General features: G+C 50.2%; 7 protein-coding genes across 7 annotated transcripts; 2 read left to right on the top strand and 5 right to left on the bottom strand.

The window, feature by feature from the left end:
• Window positions 1-664: 664 nt before the first annotated feature.
• EKO05_0000092 (uncharacterized protein) lies at window positions 665-1,464 on the bottom strand (the record flags this gene model as incomplete). Its single annotated transcript, XM_038936731.1, has 2 exons — window positions 665-1,114; window positions 1,171-1,464. The coding sequence occupies 2 exons, from the start codon at window positions 1,462-1,464 to the stop codon at window positions 665-667; spliced, it is 744 nt and encodes a 247-aa protein (XP_038802626.1).
• A 3,349-nt stretch (window positions 1,465-4,813) lies between these two features.
• EKO05_0000091 (uncharacterized protein) lies at window positions 4,814-5,390 on the bottom strand (the record flags this gene model as incomplete). The annotated part of the gene is made up of 2 exons (XM_038936881.1): window positions 4,814-4,992; window positions 5,036-5,390. 2 exons carry the CDS (start codon window positions 5,388-5,390, stop codon window positions 4,814-4,816), a joined length of 534 nt encoding a protein of 177 aa, XP_038802625.1.
• Window positions 5,391-5,896: 506 nt separating this feature from the next.
• Window positions 5,897-7,774, bottom strand: EKO05_0000090 (uncharacterized protein; the record flags this gene model as incomplete). The annotated part of the gene is made up of 2 exons (XM_038936732.2): window positions 5,897-6,929; window positions 6,981-7,774. 2 exons carry the CDS (start codon window positions 7,772-7,774, stop codon window positions 5,897-5,899), a joined length of 1,827 nt encoding a protein of 608 aa, XP_038802624.2.
• A 701-nt stretch (window positions 7,775-8,475) lies between these two features.
• Window positions 8,476-10,235, top strand: EKO05_0000089 (Triacylglycerol lipase; the record flags this gene model as incomplete). Its single annotated transcript, XM_059635376.1, has 2 exons — window positions 8,476-9,990; window positions 10,041-10,235. The coding sequence occupies 2 exons, from the start codon at window positions 8,476-8,478 to the stop codon at window positions 10,233-10,235; spliced, it is 1,710 nt and encodes a 569-aa protein (XP_059491359.1).
• A 356-nt stretch (window positions 10,236-10,591) lies between these two features.
• On the top strand, window positions 10,592-11,112 carry EKO05_0000088 (uncharacterized protein; the record flags this gene model as incomplete). Its single annotated transcript, XM_059635375.1, has 2 exons — window positions 10,592-11,016; window positions 11,070-11,112. The coding sequence occupies 2 exons, from the start codon at window positions 10,592-10,594 to the stop codon at window positions 11,110-11,112; spliced, it is 468 nt and encodes a 155-aa protein (XP_059491358.1).
• Window positions 11,113-11,531: 419 nt separating this feature from the next.
• Window positions 11,532-11,788, bottom strand: EKO05_0000087 (uncharacterized protein; the record flags this gene model as incomplete). The annotated part of the gene is made up of 2 exons (XM_038936514.1): window positions 11,532-11,576; window positions 11,633-11,788. 2 exons carry the CDS (start codon window positions 11,786-11,788, stop codon window positions 11,532-11,534), a joined length of 201 nt encoding a protein of 66 aa, XP_038802621.1.
• Window positions 11,789-12,140: 352 nt separating this feature from the next.
• EKO05_0000086 (uncharacterized protein) lies at window positions 12,141-13,280 on the bottom strand (the record flags this gene model as incomplete). Its single annotated transcript, XM_038936856.1, has 3 exons — window positions 12,141-12,302; window positions 12,353-13,020; window positions 13,082-13,280. 3 exons carry the CDS (start codon window positions 13,278-13,280, stop codon window positions 12,141-12,143), a joined length of 1,029 nt encoding a protein of 342 aa, XP_038802620.1.
• Window positions 13,281-13,414: the final 134 nt, after the last annotated feature.

Below are 13,414 nucleotides of genomic sequence, written 5' to 3'. Positions count from 1 at the left end.
ATTATGATTGGCGTGCCATGCTCGCGTGTTGTATGTAATTTGGACAGCTTAAGCGGCGCCATGTAGGTTGCCATGCACCAGATTTCACTCGGAGATCTAGCAGTAATGCCCGATTTTGGAATCGATCCCGCCTTCGAGGATCTTATTACCCGCCTGTTTAACACCTCTCCCTCCTTCAGCTTGTATCTTACCAGCACAGGAACAGAAATATGCGGGTTCGAAACAGAGCACAATCTTCACCAACTCATGTTTGCTAATTCTGTCGAGCGCCTGACCGGACGAGGCCAAACATACTTGGGCGACCCTATCGTTAATGGGCAATAAGTTACACCTAAGGGCACCGGCTTCCAAACTGGCCCTAACTGCTTGAATATGAGTATAGGGTCTCAGAATGTCGAACGGGCTTCATTGCACGAGACGATTTGTCACCATTCAACCAGCTACCCTGAGTGATACCAAAACAGACTGGCCTCAGCACTTTGGAAAAAGGTCCCGAATGCTGGAGCGGAAAGCCCTTGATATGCAGAGAAATGGGCTTACAGCATCTTCTGAGACCGTTCCAGTATTGCAGTGCTCAATATATTGTACGAGATTGGCAATTAACACTGGGTACCTTAAAGCTTTCGAAGGCGGGTCTATCTCTGTTACCCAGAATGTAGGATAGCTATGCAACTGTACCCGCAGCGATCAACGCAGTCAATGTCTCGTTCTTCTTTGTCACACTTTCGAACTCTTCTGGGTACTTTCCAACCAACAGATCGCTCATGATTCGTGCAAAGACAACTCCTCCCCACTCGTTGACATGTGTGCGGTCCCCTGAAGCCAAGTTGTATTTGTCTGCCGCCGCCGACCCGATTGCATTGACATACTTGGTGGAGGCCTCGTTCAGATTGATCCAGTGCAAGGAATTCGCTTCAGCGACCTCGATGACGGCTGCTGTCTCGTTGACGAGATTCTCGACGACTTTTCCACCGCTGAATGTGCGGCGAGTCAAAGGAGTGACGAGGATAGGCGTTGCACCTGCTGAGCTGGCTTCGGAGGCGAATGTGGCCAGATTAGTCTTGTAATCGGTAATAGTGACGCCACTTGTAGGCTTTTGATCATTATGCCCCCACTTTAGATGTAAGCATGATGTATACGTAGGCAGCATCGAGCTAGTAGAGCACGTACCTGCAAAGTCACATAGACGCGGTAGTCTTCCTTGTTCGAGCCAATTTCGTTAATGACCTTGTCCCAGTCGCCACCAGCGCGGAAAGACTTCGTGGTTGAGCCGCTGTGTCCATAGTTTACACCAGATGAACCTTCTGCGACAGTAGTAGCGAGGAAAGCATCACCCCAGCCTCCATTTGTCGCTGTAGTAGAGTCACCAGCGAGTAGCCAGTAAACAGGCTCGTCAGCACGAGACTGAAGGATTGCCGGCAACGCAAGAGTGGCTGGAAGGAAGCTCAAAAGAGTCAAACGCATAATGGTTGACCGTAAAATGGGTGTGTTGAGCTGGTTCCGAATGACTCAAGCTTAGCTCGAGATCACGACGCAGAAACATTTATACTTAGTTGTGAACAGGAAAATCATTGCTACATCTCAAAATTACACGTGGTCGTACGGCGGACGGGATCCCAAGATCCTCCATGGCGCAGTTGTAATACCCCGTGAAGGCAAAGACGCAATGAGTATTTGACGCACGTCATTGGCTTCGATTTTTCATCTTCCCAGAACTTGGTACCGGCCCGACAGACAGTGGACGGTTCACTCCCAGATCGGGGAATACTTGCCGTGTTCATTTCGGGACGTGCATAGTTTGTGGGGTGACACATGCGGGGTGGACGACGATCGACAACTATTCGCGACATCTCAACCCGAGACGTGATAGTGTGTAACGCGAACACTATTACAGTCTTTTCTAAATTTTCTCAACTGCGCCGGACAGATGGAGAGTTAAATGGAGAAATGGAGGTATTAATTTCCAGAAGCACATGCTTCCACCGCCAAAGCTCATTCATCACCCCATAATCACATATCGAGAAACTGTTCCACATCAAGATTTGCAGACTTCATAGAAGCAAAAGGGTCATTTTCTTCCCCTTGGCCTGCCTCTAAACCTGCTTCCGCATTGCTAATGTCCATATTTGCAAGATCAGCGAATTGGTTCCGCGTACGACCGTCCGGAGGCGTTGGCAATGCCAGGAAATGATTTGCGGTGTTTTCGCATGATGTGGCTTGATTAGAGGCATGTGTTCGCCTTTGTGGATTGATCTTTCGAACGTACCAATCTCGCGTCAAATAGGTCACATATCGCATAGCCCGCCAGAAGTTATAATGCGGCTGCCTGACCTTGTCATATGTCGTCTGATTCTGGAACCGATAGCACAGAGCTTCGAGGGAGGTCTCCAGGCGCACAAACTCTCCTGCTGGCTTGACGTCCCAGCCCGCTGCAAAAAAACGCATTGGTAGGAATGCATAGTTTAGTTACAATCATCATGGCGGATGGTAGTCGTGTCCACTCTGAAAAGGAGATGAGATGATATTTGGAACCTGGGAACGACAGTAAAGCATCGAAGAATCGCTTGTCTGCCTTCAACGCCGAGAACAAAGTTTTGAGATGAGTATCATCTGTCATGACTGGCTGCGCAGATTTAGGCAGCGGACAGAAGGCGATTGTATGAAGTGATATATCGGTGTAATGATACGAGAGCGAAAGCACTGTCAACAAGTTAGATGTAGTTCACCCGAGCTGAACGTTAGCTTACTTTATTGACACTCCACTTCTTCGCAATCTCGTTACTAAGTATCAAGTTGAGACTCCATAAACCTTACATGCATGGCCACGCAGGCGTCAGCAAGTGATGCGTCTGCCGCAGCACCAGCGAATAGAGTATCCTGGATCTGGTCATCCAGTTGACGTAAAGAAATAAGAGATCCTATGGTTCTATCAGTGTCAAATTCTCCGTAGCGTTTCAAGTCCCATGCCCATTCAATCATCTCAGAACTATGTTTTAGTAGATTGGGCTTTTGCAATGCTGTCGAGATCCTAGTTATAGTCAGTGTCATCAACCATCATGATCCGATTCTACGTACATCGAGGCGAGATAGTAACAGTCAAGAAATGTTCGTTGACGCTCACGCTTCTCTTGTGGACAGATCTGTTGAATGGTCTGGCGATTGATGAAACTTGCGGGTTGGAAATAGCGGTGAAGTCCAATGTCGAGGGCAAGTTCAACGACAAGGTGGTGAAGGAAGAATATTTGTTGCGATTTGTGTGAAAGAACAAACTGGTACGTGGTGAGGGGTAAGCATGGCAGGGTTGAGTAAAAAAAAGGCAAATGCACTAGGAAAGATACACGAGTACGCTTTGTACAAGACTCGGATTCTTTGGGGGCCGTACGATGGTACGATTTGCGAGCTCTTGTCTATAGATGATGTCTAGCACAAGCTGGCGTTGATGCTCTTTCTAAGATGCGGCAGTAATCATCGCAAGGAATAACATGGGTGCGTTCCGATAAAGCTGTCGAACAGAGAGATGGACGAAAGGGAACTAGTTTGATAACTTCTGGTATCCATTCAATAAAGAGTCCGCCTCGCGTATTGTCAGATGATTCTGGATGACAGGATCCTCGATAAGATCCTCGCGTCGCTTTGAAGGTTTGAAGAGACCATCTGCATTCTGATCAAGACAACTGCGATTAGCAAAGCTACATATCCTACGGGTCTGCTCGACATGTTGGCGGTCGGTCACATCTTCATCCTCAACTACATGCTCTGAATGCTTCTCTGGAGATTGTGGACGCTGCTCGAACGATAATGTGAACGGTAACCAGTTACCAGGCACTACTGGTCTACTTCCTTGGTCTGTCTGGGGTGCAAAGCCCCTGCCTAAGACCTAGGGCTGTTCATGTTATGCAGCCGCTCGCATTGTGCTCGCTATCAGAACTGGGCTGACAAGGCTCGCAACAAGTCCATCTATCTTTTGCTCCACTTGCGCAATACTTCCGCGGTATGTCCGTATCTGGTTCATGAATTTGAAGGGGTTATGCTCACGATGGTGCTCGCAGCTTCCTGGCCCTTCAAGGAGCCTCAGCCCATGCACACTCACGTCCAGCAGCGAAGCACCTGCGCATTTGATCAGCTCACTCTTGTATCAAGAACAAATGTTAAAGGGCGTACAGTGCTGACACATCACACGTACCGCTGACACGTCCCTGGTTGGCTGCTTGGCAAACAGCGGGTCTTAAGGCTTCTGCAACGTTGACATGCTTGCGACGTGCGCGAGATAGCCGCTCTTGTCGCAACGAACTGCTGGTCTTCACTCATCCGACGATCGGCTGCAAATTATAAACAGCCGTGCCGTGCTCACCACAGGGCGCCTAAAATTTTGGCGTCATATATTGAATAGCAGAAGGTCATGAGTAGCTTACGATCCTATCTAACAGAGCTGCTGAAAGTGCCCCAAGCAAGGTTGTCAACAATCAAATTGTTTCAATGATATTGATTTGATTTTGTTTAGTTATTCTAAATTAAATAACCAAAACTGCAGGAGGTCTCAGAATCAAACAAAATCTAATGTTATAATAGAGAACATTGAATCTGGTTGATATTGTTTGAGTAGAGAGAGGAGGCCTTCTGACCGCCCCAGCCACCTCCCAGGTTTTTTTTCAATGTACAATCAAATAATCAAACAAAACAGGCCAGTCGCAGCTTAATAATCAATCAAACAATAGTCTGTGGCTGAAAATCTTCCAACGACTCAAATAAAGGCTCAAAATATTGTTTGTTCTGCTTTGTCTGTTGACAAGTCTGGCTACTACCCGGTTTGTCTTCAAGCGGCCTCAAAGCTCAGTTTCGAAGACAGTCGCCAACCATAACACAACGTCGCGATAATGGAAATTAGATTCAAGTGGATGCTCATGGCATGTGCTTTGGAGAACAAGCGATTGAGTCGCTTCATCTCAACGCTGATTTCCTTCGAATCTGTCAAAGGCTTTGAATCGCGGGTTGCTGGATTACGTCAGTCGAGGTGGTATGCAAGATTGAAACGTACTTTGATGAACCCTCTCAACCATGAATCTTAGAGTCCTCGGCCCATAAACAGATAAATTCAAAGCGGCGGTACCTCCAGCTATGACAAGTGGAACCCAGTCGCTCTTATTGTGGACCACAGATGCTGGCCCGTATGGCGGTAGGGTCAGGGCGACCAAAATCAGAAGCAGACTCTGACTCTTAAAATATATGGGGAAAACACGCTTTTGTAAGCTTGTGAAAGCTGAGCGTGGCAAAGCTTGGAAGGCGACCTTTGTCATGATGAAGCTTTGATACAGCTCAGTTCCGAGCAATGCAGAATAAGTGAGAAGATGTATTGGTGCCATGACCATGGCGACGACTGGTGTGGTAGGCATCTTGATGGCGACAGAATGAGTAGCGAACTTCAAGGAATTGTTTTGGCAAGCAAAGACAACTACAGTGATCATGCCCAGACCGATACCTTATTTGTCTGAAGCTGCAGCCTAGCACGTCGGATAGAACCGGATGTCGTCGAAAGTTCTCGAAACTTGTCTTCCGGGCCGATACCAGGGACAATGATCAGAGAGACGAATCTATACCACAATAATAACTTGTGGCGGGAGAGTAAGAGTACTACAGAGTGGTTACGAGATGCTCCAGATGGGAGCATCTGACCGGTGCGGGAGCACATGACGAGTATCTGGCACGCGCAGCCGGAGCAGGATAAACCTGTCTCCGGAGCTCCGAGTATATAGAGTGGTTTTCGGTTTTCTATCCCATCTAATACAAGACAGTGGTCCATCATCGATCACCTGAACATACTCTCAAACGCTCCTCATTTCCTCCACATAACTCAAAACTCATATATTGAGGGCTTGAACCCTAAAACTATGCTATTTCTTCATCGTTCATGTGCTTTCCTAATTCTCAGCCTCGCCCAGGTAACCGCTACAGGGCCAGCGTTCGATAGGGAGATCAAGCCAGCAGTTGCACCGCAAACAACTGTGATGATGTGACTAGTCTTGCATCCGTCTAGGTAACTTCCTAGTACCTGTTCGAGTTCTCTACCCCCGAACAAACTTCTGATCTGCGTCGCACCAGCGTCCAGTACGTTCTTTGAATCAACATCTGGAAGGTTGCGCGCTAGGCTTGATAGCAGTCCGTTCGTGAAAGCTGCTTCGCTCGACGCAACGAAGAGTGCTGTTCCACAGTTCTCCATGAACAACGTGAGCGATGTAACAGCCGCCATATTGTCTGCTGGGACCAGGGCTTGGTTGGATATCATCGGGATCTGAAGTGCGATGCCAATACCGATAGCCGAGAGGATCTCGTAGCCCACCCACTCGCTCGTGAGTGTGCTCGCATTGGATGTGTAAATCCTTGCATTACCAGCGATGGCAAAGATAGCGCCGACTAAAAGGAAGGGTTTGTAGTGACGCCAGAACGTGAGAAGGCCGTTTGCGATCATCGTAAAAGCAGAAATGCCAAGTACAAGTGGAATCAACCGAACACCGCTTTGTGAGGCAGTGACGTTGTTGACCGACTGAAACTGGATAGGCAATGTATACAGTAGTGGGAAGTAAGCCCCTGCCAAGAAGAAAATGTAGCAGGCGTTCGCAAGCACCATCTTGTTCTTTAGAAGATGGGACTGGATCATGGCTTTATCACCCATCATCCACTCGTTGATGACAAAGCAGACGAGGAGCGAAGCAAATCCAATGAAGCTGCCTATGACACGCGGGCTGTTGGACGAGTGTATCCCTAGCCAATGCATGGCGAGTACAAAACACGAGAGAGAGGTTGATACAAGCACACCACCGTTGAGGTCGAGTTGGACAAGTTTCTCTCGCAGTGAGGCTTCTCTGGGGCGGAGAGGAGATGTGAAGCAGATGAACATAGTTGAAGCTGCTGCAAATCCGATTGGCAAGCTGATCCTTCACACCTTTTAGCTCGACTGGAGTATCTGTCCGTGGAGCTCAACTTACCAGAAGCAAAACCTCCAGCCTGGGCCATCAGTCAGTGCCCCTCCCATGAGCGGCCCTACAACGCTTGCACAACCGAACGTTACGCCCAGAACACCCATGTACGCAGCACGATACTCTGGTCCAGCTGTGAGTGCAATGATAATGAAGGCTCCAGTCATGATCCCGCCACCGCCACAGCCAGCGATAACACGACCAAAGATTAGTACTACGCTGCTGGGTGCCAGCGCACAGATGACGTTGCCAGCTTCAAAGACCAAGATGGACAGCAGGAAAGTGGTCTTAAGAGGGAAGTAGTTGTAGGCCTTCCCCCAACACGACTGAAGCGCTGCATTGGTGATGATGTACGCACTACCATACCATGCGATGTTGCTGATGCTTCCAAATTCCGTCGTAATGCTGGGAATGGCCGTTGCGATGATAGTCGAATCAAGCGCTGAGAGGAAAATGCTAAGCACAAGACCCACAGTGATCAGAATTAATCGAATCCCACGAGGATATTGTGATGTTGGCGTTTCGCTTTCAGGCTGCAGCGTAGACGCCCTGTCTGGCGCGTCGTTGGGACTAAAGACGTCAAGCTCTGTAGAGCGACGACCACCAGAGTGATATCCTGCATGCCTTGTTGCCGACATGCTGCGAGAAGAAGGCGGAGACGAAAGGTTGGTCGCTAGATTATGGAAATTTTCCTCTTCTAATCCTGGCATCCTCGGGATCACGTGATGAAGGCCCTGTTGAGCGTTGTCAAGAACGAGGTGAGTGAACAGATGATGAGTTTTAAGTTGGGAGGCTCTAGCCATTAGCGAGCCATGAAAGACACAGCGCGAGGGATCCCTGCTTTCGTTAATCTTCCATGTCTATTAGCCAACAATATGCAGTCGACTTAATCATCACTAGAAAACAGCATAACAAACAAAGAACCCAAGGGCGCTGATGAGGTCTTCTCCCAACGTGCAATAGAACTGACAGACAGTAGCTGCCATTTCCTAGTCTTAATTCACGCTCGCTGGAAGTTTTCAGTAAATGTGGGTTAGGTTGTCTAACGTACGTAAATCATGTTGTGCCCTTGTCGGCCTAGAAACCAACAGGGCTATTGCCGACCTGTTGCGGACACCTCCTAAAAACATGGGAACTGCGTGCTTGTGTTTCGCATTCTAGGAACATGAGAGATCATCTAGCATCCAGAAGTGTCACTAGAGTCTTGCTATCGACTCTCAAAGGGTTGAGAACGGATTGGTGAGCGGGCGGCGAATCTTGTCCCCATATCCAGCATGCAAAACGCGTGCTGACTATTTGTTTCATGCGTCGACCTAATATGTGAAACCTCTGCATGACCAGAAAAGAAGGGGGCGTGACGGAGATGATGGTTGTGAATGTGACTGGGTGACGTAACCCGAAGCGGGCTAGGTGGCTCACGTGCGCATGCCCGGCGCTCGTCCGGCTCGCCTTATCTACCAAGCCAGCCTCCTCTCCTTCGACATTACTACAATGCCTACATAACATGCGCTCGCCTGAAGGATCTCGCCAAACTTGGGCTGCAATCTGGAAATCTCTCTTTGCCGTTGGTATCTTCGCGCAGGTCACGATACTTCTGGCGTTTTTAGGCTCCTATTTGGGTTTCTACACTCATGAGACCTTGCCATCCTCGATCCGTGCCTTTACCAGCACTTCCAACAACGATGGTTTGACCTTGCGACACATTATTCATCATGGTGCGGGCCAGCCGGGACCGCGTGCGAGGAGGTTGGACGTGACGTCCGATAGGATGGTCCAAGCTGAAGCTGTCGGCGAATTCGGACCCTTTGTTGTCAAAAAGGCCTCGATCACCATCGAGAAGCCCTCAAAGATTTACAAGTATGATGGCCAGAGGCCAATGTGGTCCACGATGTCGCCATTGTGGGTCGCCGAAGATGTTGCTGGTCCGGATGTTGAAGATAAGGATACAGTAATCAGTCTGGCTTCGATGTCAGAGGACGCCTATAAGCCTGGCCCAGAGGATCCGGAATGGATGGACGTCGACGAGAACTACAACTCGTCTGTGCCGTTCGGCTGGGATGACAGCGGCATTAGAGGCCATGTCTTCACCGACGACACGAACTCCACCATCATTCTATCGGTTAAGGGTACCACGGTCGCCATGTTCGAGGGAAACGGAACCTCTGGTCATGACAAAGAAAACGATAACTTGTTCGGCTCCTGCTGCTGTGGTCAGGGTGGCTCGTATTGGTGGAAACAGAGTTGTGACTGCATGACCGGCACTTATTCTTGTGATGACAAGTGCGTTAGGGAAGAGCTGAGGAAACCGAATAGGTATTACCTCGCGACAGTCGAACTGTATGAAGAGGTACTGCGCATATATCCCGATGCGAACATCATCACGACCGGACACAGCTTGGGTGGCGTGCTGGCCTCGCTGATTGGATTGCAGCATGGCATCCCGGCAGTCTCGTTTGAAGCATATCCACAAGCCATGGCAGCAAAGCGACTTGGACTACCTGTAGCTGGGGATGTCGCTCCACTTCGGAAGAACACGGGAGGCTTCCACTTCGGACATACAGCTGACCCAGTCTACATGGGTACCTGCAACGGCTTCTCAAGCTTCTGCTCCATCGGCGGCTATGCGTTCGAAACGATATGTCACACTGGAAAGCGCTGTGCCTACGACGTTGTGAAAGACTGGGGGTGGAGGCAAAGCACGACAACGCACCGCCTCAGGTACGCAATTGACAACGTGTATAAGAAGTATGACAAGGCAGCAACGTGTGTCGATGAAGACGTCACATGCGTAGACTGTTTCCTCTGGAAATTTGAAGATGGGACGCACACCAAGCCTGCAACAACATCGACAGCTACGCCCACATCGCGTACCAGAACGAGGACCGAGACCTGCAAAACGCCCGGTTGGTGGGGATGCCGTGATGAGACCTCGACAATCGCAACCGCAACCGCAACCGCGACGTTGACAAATCCTGTTATAACATCGCCCCCGGAATCAAGCATCAGCACATGCAAGACGGTAGGTGATTGGCATTTTGAGCATTGGTATGCAGTGACTGACGACAGTAGCCTGGCTGGTTTGGCTGTAAAGACAAAACCACCTCCATAACGCCCAGCTCTTCAGCAGAAACAACGACTACAACATGTACGAGCAAGGGCTGGTTTGGTCGATGTGCTGACGAAACGCCCGTTACGACGACACCAGCAGTAGAAGGACATGCCTACTATCGCACAGCACCAACAGTGACTCAGACAGCACCATAGTGACATTCTCAAGATAATAGATACCACATAGTGCAACCTCTCTAGTAAACCGTGAGTAGGTTCTGCGTGAAGTATCTGACTCTGGCGGATTATATAGCACTATACCGCTCATAATAGCTTCCATAACTCAGAAGAATGTGCTACTATTCAGCTTACAGTTTCACATTCCTGTTTTCCTCTAGTGCTTACACCTCAATCAAGCGATAAGAAGCATGTGTATCCCGCACGCATGAGTCACCATAGGGATCGAGGTATACAAGCACCAACAAGCAACAACAAGCAAAGAACCCAAGACATTCAACACCCTAGCACAACAACCACCTTCCAAGTACCCAAACACAGATTTGCAACTCAACATGCTCGACCCCACCTTCCACATCACGACCCCACGCCTCCACCTCTCCTACCTCGACCCCTCCAACGACGCGCACATGGAGTACATAGCGCGACTAAAAAACAGCCCCGAAATGCGCGCCATGGAAGCGCAAACCCCCGCACGCTTCAATCCACAACCACTAACCCTGTCCACCGCGCGCGCGGCCCAAGCCGCCGGCGCCGAACGCCTCGAGCGAACAGGGACCGGCCGCTACATCATCTCGCTCCGCGACCCGGACCGCGCCTTCACGGAGCAGCAAGAGCGCGAGTACGTTGGCACCGTGTCCATGCAGCTCCAGCGCTTCCCTGATGCTGTTTGTCCCGCTGTTCCAGACGTGGGGTTCGCGCTCCTCGCCGCGTACCAGGGAAGGGGGTTTGCTCGTGAGGCTTGTACGGCGCTCATGCGGTATTTTAGTGAGGTGAAGGGACATGTGCGGTTTGCGGGGTTTACGCATCCAGAGAACTTGGCGAGCCAGAAGCTTTTTACGAGGTTGGGGTTTGAGAATCGAGGGGTTAGGCTTGTCGATGGTGTTGTGGTGAGTGATGGGGTGGGAGTGGAGGTAGCGGTTTGGGTCAAGGGGGTGCCTGAGGACGTGGATCTGGCGAGTTTAAATATTGGGTCGCGGCGTGCTGTGGGCTTGGTGGCAGGTTGTAGGGGTGAGGAAGCTGACGATCTAGCTGTTGCTGGTCTATAATGCTTGGGTGACCTCTACTCTTCTGTTACCCTGTTGCGGATACGGCCACTGGGACAAAAAAATGTTTGCTGGTGGTAGCCAGGTACAAACGAGCTCAAATAGATATAATAATTACACCACACACTGCTGTTCAACTGACACACGCACATCCACCCAGACCCCGCACAACCAGGAAGCAAACACACAGCCAGCCTGCATGCAATCGTCTCCAACAACACACCCCATTCTACTTTTTACAGCACGACCAACATTTGCCCTGCTGCTTGGTGTACTACGAATCGTCAGTAGCCACCCATTTTCCACAATCCCGAACTCAACTCCACTTACCCCTCCACGCCCGCAGTCCTGAATCGGACGGAAAGCACAGATCTTGGTACACATCTCAACTCGCTCAGTAGGCGTCGACACTGGGGCTTTGGAAGTGCAGGGCTCGGCTACTGCGGCGGCGGCGAAGACCGTGATGAGGAAGGTGGAGAGCTTCATAATGATGGGTCGATTGATGAGTGATAGATCGGAGGAAGATTCGTGGTAGCGAGATGCTGTGTTGTGCTGTGGAGGGAAGTATCGTGAACTTAAGTACCGGTGTTCGTATCCCTCGGAACGATGGCAAGAGGTTTGTGTGACCTGAGAGCTGAGGTATGTAATGCACGGGACAGCTTTTACTCGAAATACTCGAGCCTAGCTGGAAGTAGTAGTCACTCTGCGCGTGTATGTGACCTATTTTTGGTAGTAGGACTGGGCGGTTGAGCCAAGACTCTTGAGTAAGATACTGTGGCCATCCAACGACATCTCAACTTAGCTTTACTTCCGAGATATCTTATTGACGGGTTACAGTCTACTGGCCTGGTAGTTTTACAAGTCCTTTCCTCTCTTTTGTGCGCCACTGAATCGCTCTCGCAACTTGATATAGCACCTCAAGCGTCGGCATCGGCACACCGGCTTTCTTGCCCTCGCGCAGGGGCTCACCAAGCAGGTTTTCGAGTTCAATGAAGTTGCCCTGCATAGCGTCAGCACTTCTACAGCAGCTCCTGAGGTCGCTACACATACCTTCTCAAGATCCTGCTGCATACTCGGCTTCGCCCAGCTCTCCATAGGATCCGTATCGATCACCTTGTCAATCACGTCCTCTTCCAACTCAACATTTGCTACAGCCTTGGCAGCAGCGACAATCTCTCCCATTGCGGGTCTGACTAATCCTTCCAGTCCCCCGTCTGCCAACCTGATTCTCCCCGAATCCACTCCTGTAATCGCACATATGGGATTGAGGCAAGCATTGTAGACTAGCTTGCGCCAGCGATCATGCAACACATCTGGTGAATACTTGCAATCCGTCTTTCCTCCTGCAGAATACATAGCGACAAATCCCTGCGCTTTCTTCGATGCGTTATCAATGCAGATGGATGGGTGCGGGAAAGCGCCGATGAGGAGCCGGTCGGGTTCATTCTGTACTATGTGGCCAGAGGTTGGTTCGGCGCTGCCGATGAGAGACACGCCGGAAATTACAATGGTCTTGGGGTGCGATTCCAAGAATGGCTTTTCGATGTTGAGGCCGTTCTGCAGGAGGATAAGCGCCGTGTGTGTATTGTTCCTTAGCAGTGCAGGAGCGATCAGGTCCACGGAGGTTGGCCCGACATCTGGCACGCTCTTGGTGCAGAGGACAATATAATCGTATGGTGGAAGGTTTTCGGCGACGATATCTGGGATGGTGTTGCGAACTACAAGTGGTGGTCAGAGGTCTCCATTGATTTACTACTTAGAATGCTTGGATTAGCACACCAACACTCGGTTTGAATCCCTTCAGTGACCCATGATCACAACTCTCGATGGTGTACCCTTGCTCTTTCACCGCGTTGTAGTTCGATCTGAGGGCTACTGTAACCAAGGCAAGGCCGCCGACCTGGAGGTTTAGTGCGGCGATGGCACCAACAGAGCCTGCGCCGACAACAAGGACGCTTTTCTTCTTGGTGTCAGTCATCAAGTTGTAGGTGGAAGGTAAGAGCAAGCCAGACTCACACGTCAGAGGTGTTTTCGAGGTTTAATAATGCACGCGTTAGACGCGTTGGTGGGGGTAGAGGGGCAGCTGAACAGGAATGAGCCCGGTTTCCGATG

This window comes from Ascochyta rabiei, chromosome 1 (genome assembly GCF_004011695.2).
Source record: "Ascochyta rabiei chromosome 1, complete sequence".
Taxonomy (NCBI): Eukaryota; Fungi; Ascomycota; class Dothideomycetes; order Pleosporales; family Didymellaceae; genus Ascochyta; species Ascochyta rabiei.
Note: the sequence above shows the minus strand (reverse complement) of the source record. Positions and strands in the feature narration are given on the sequence as shown.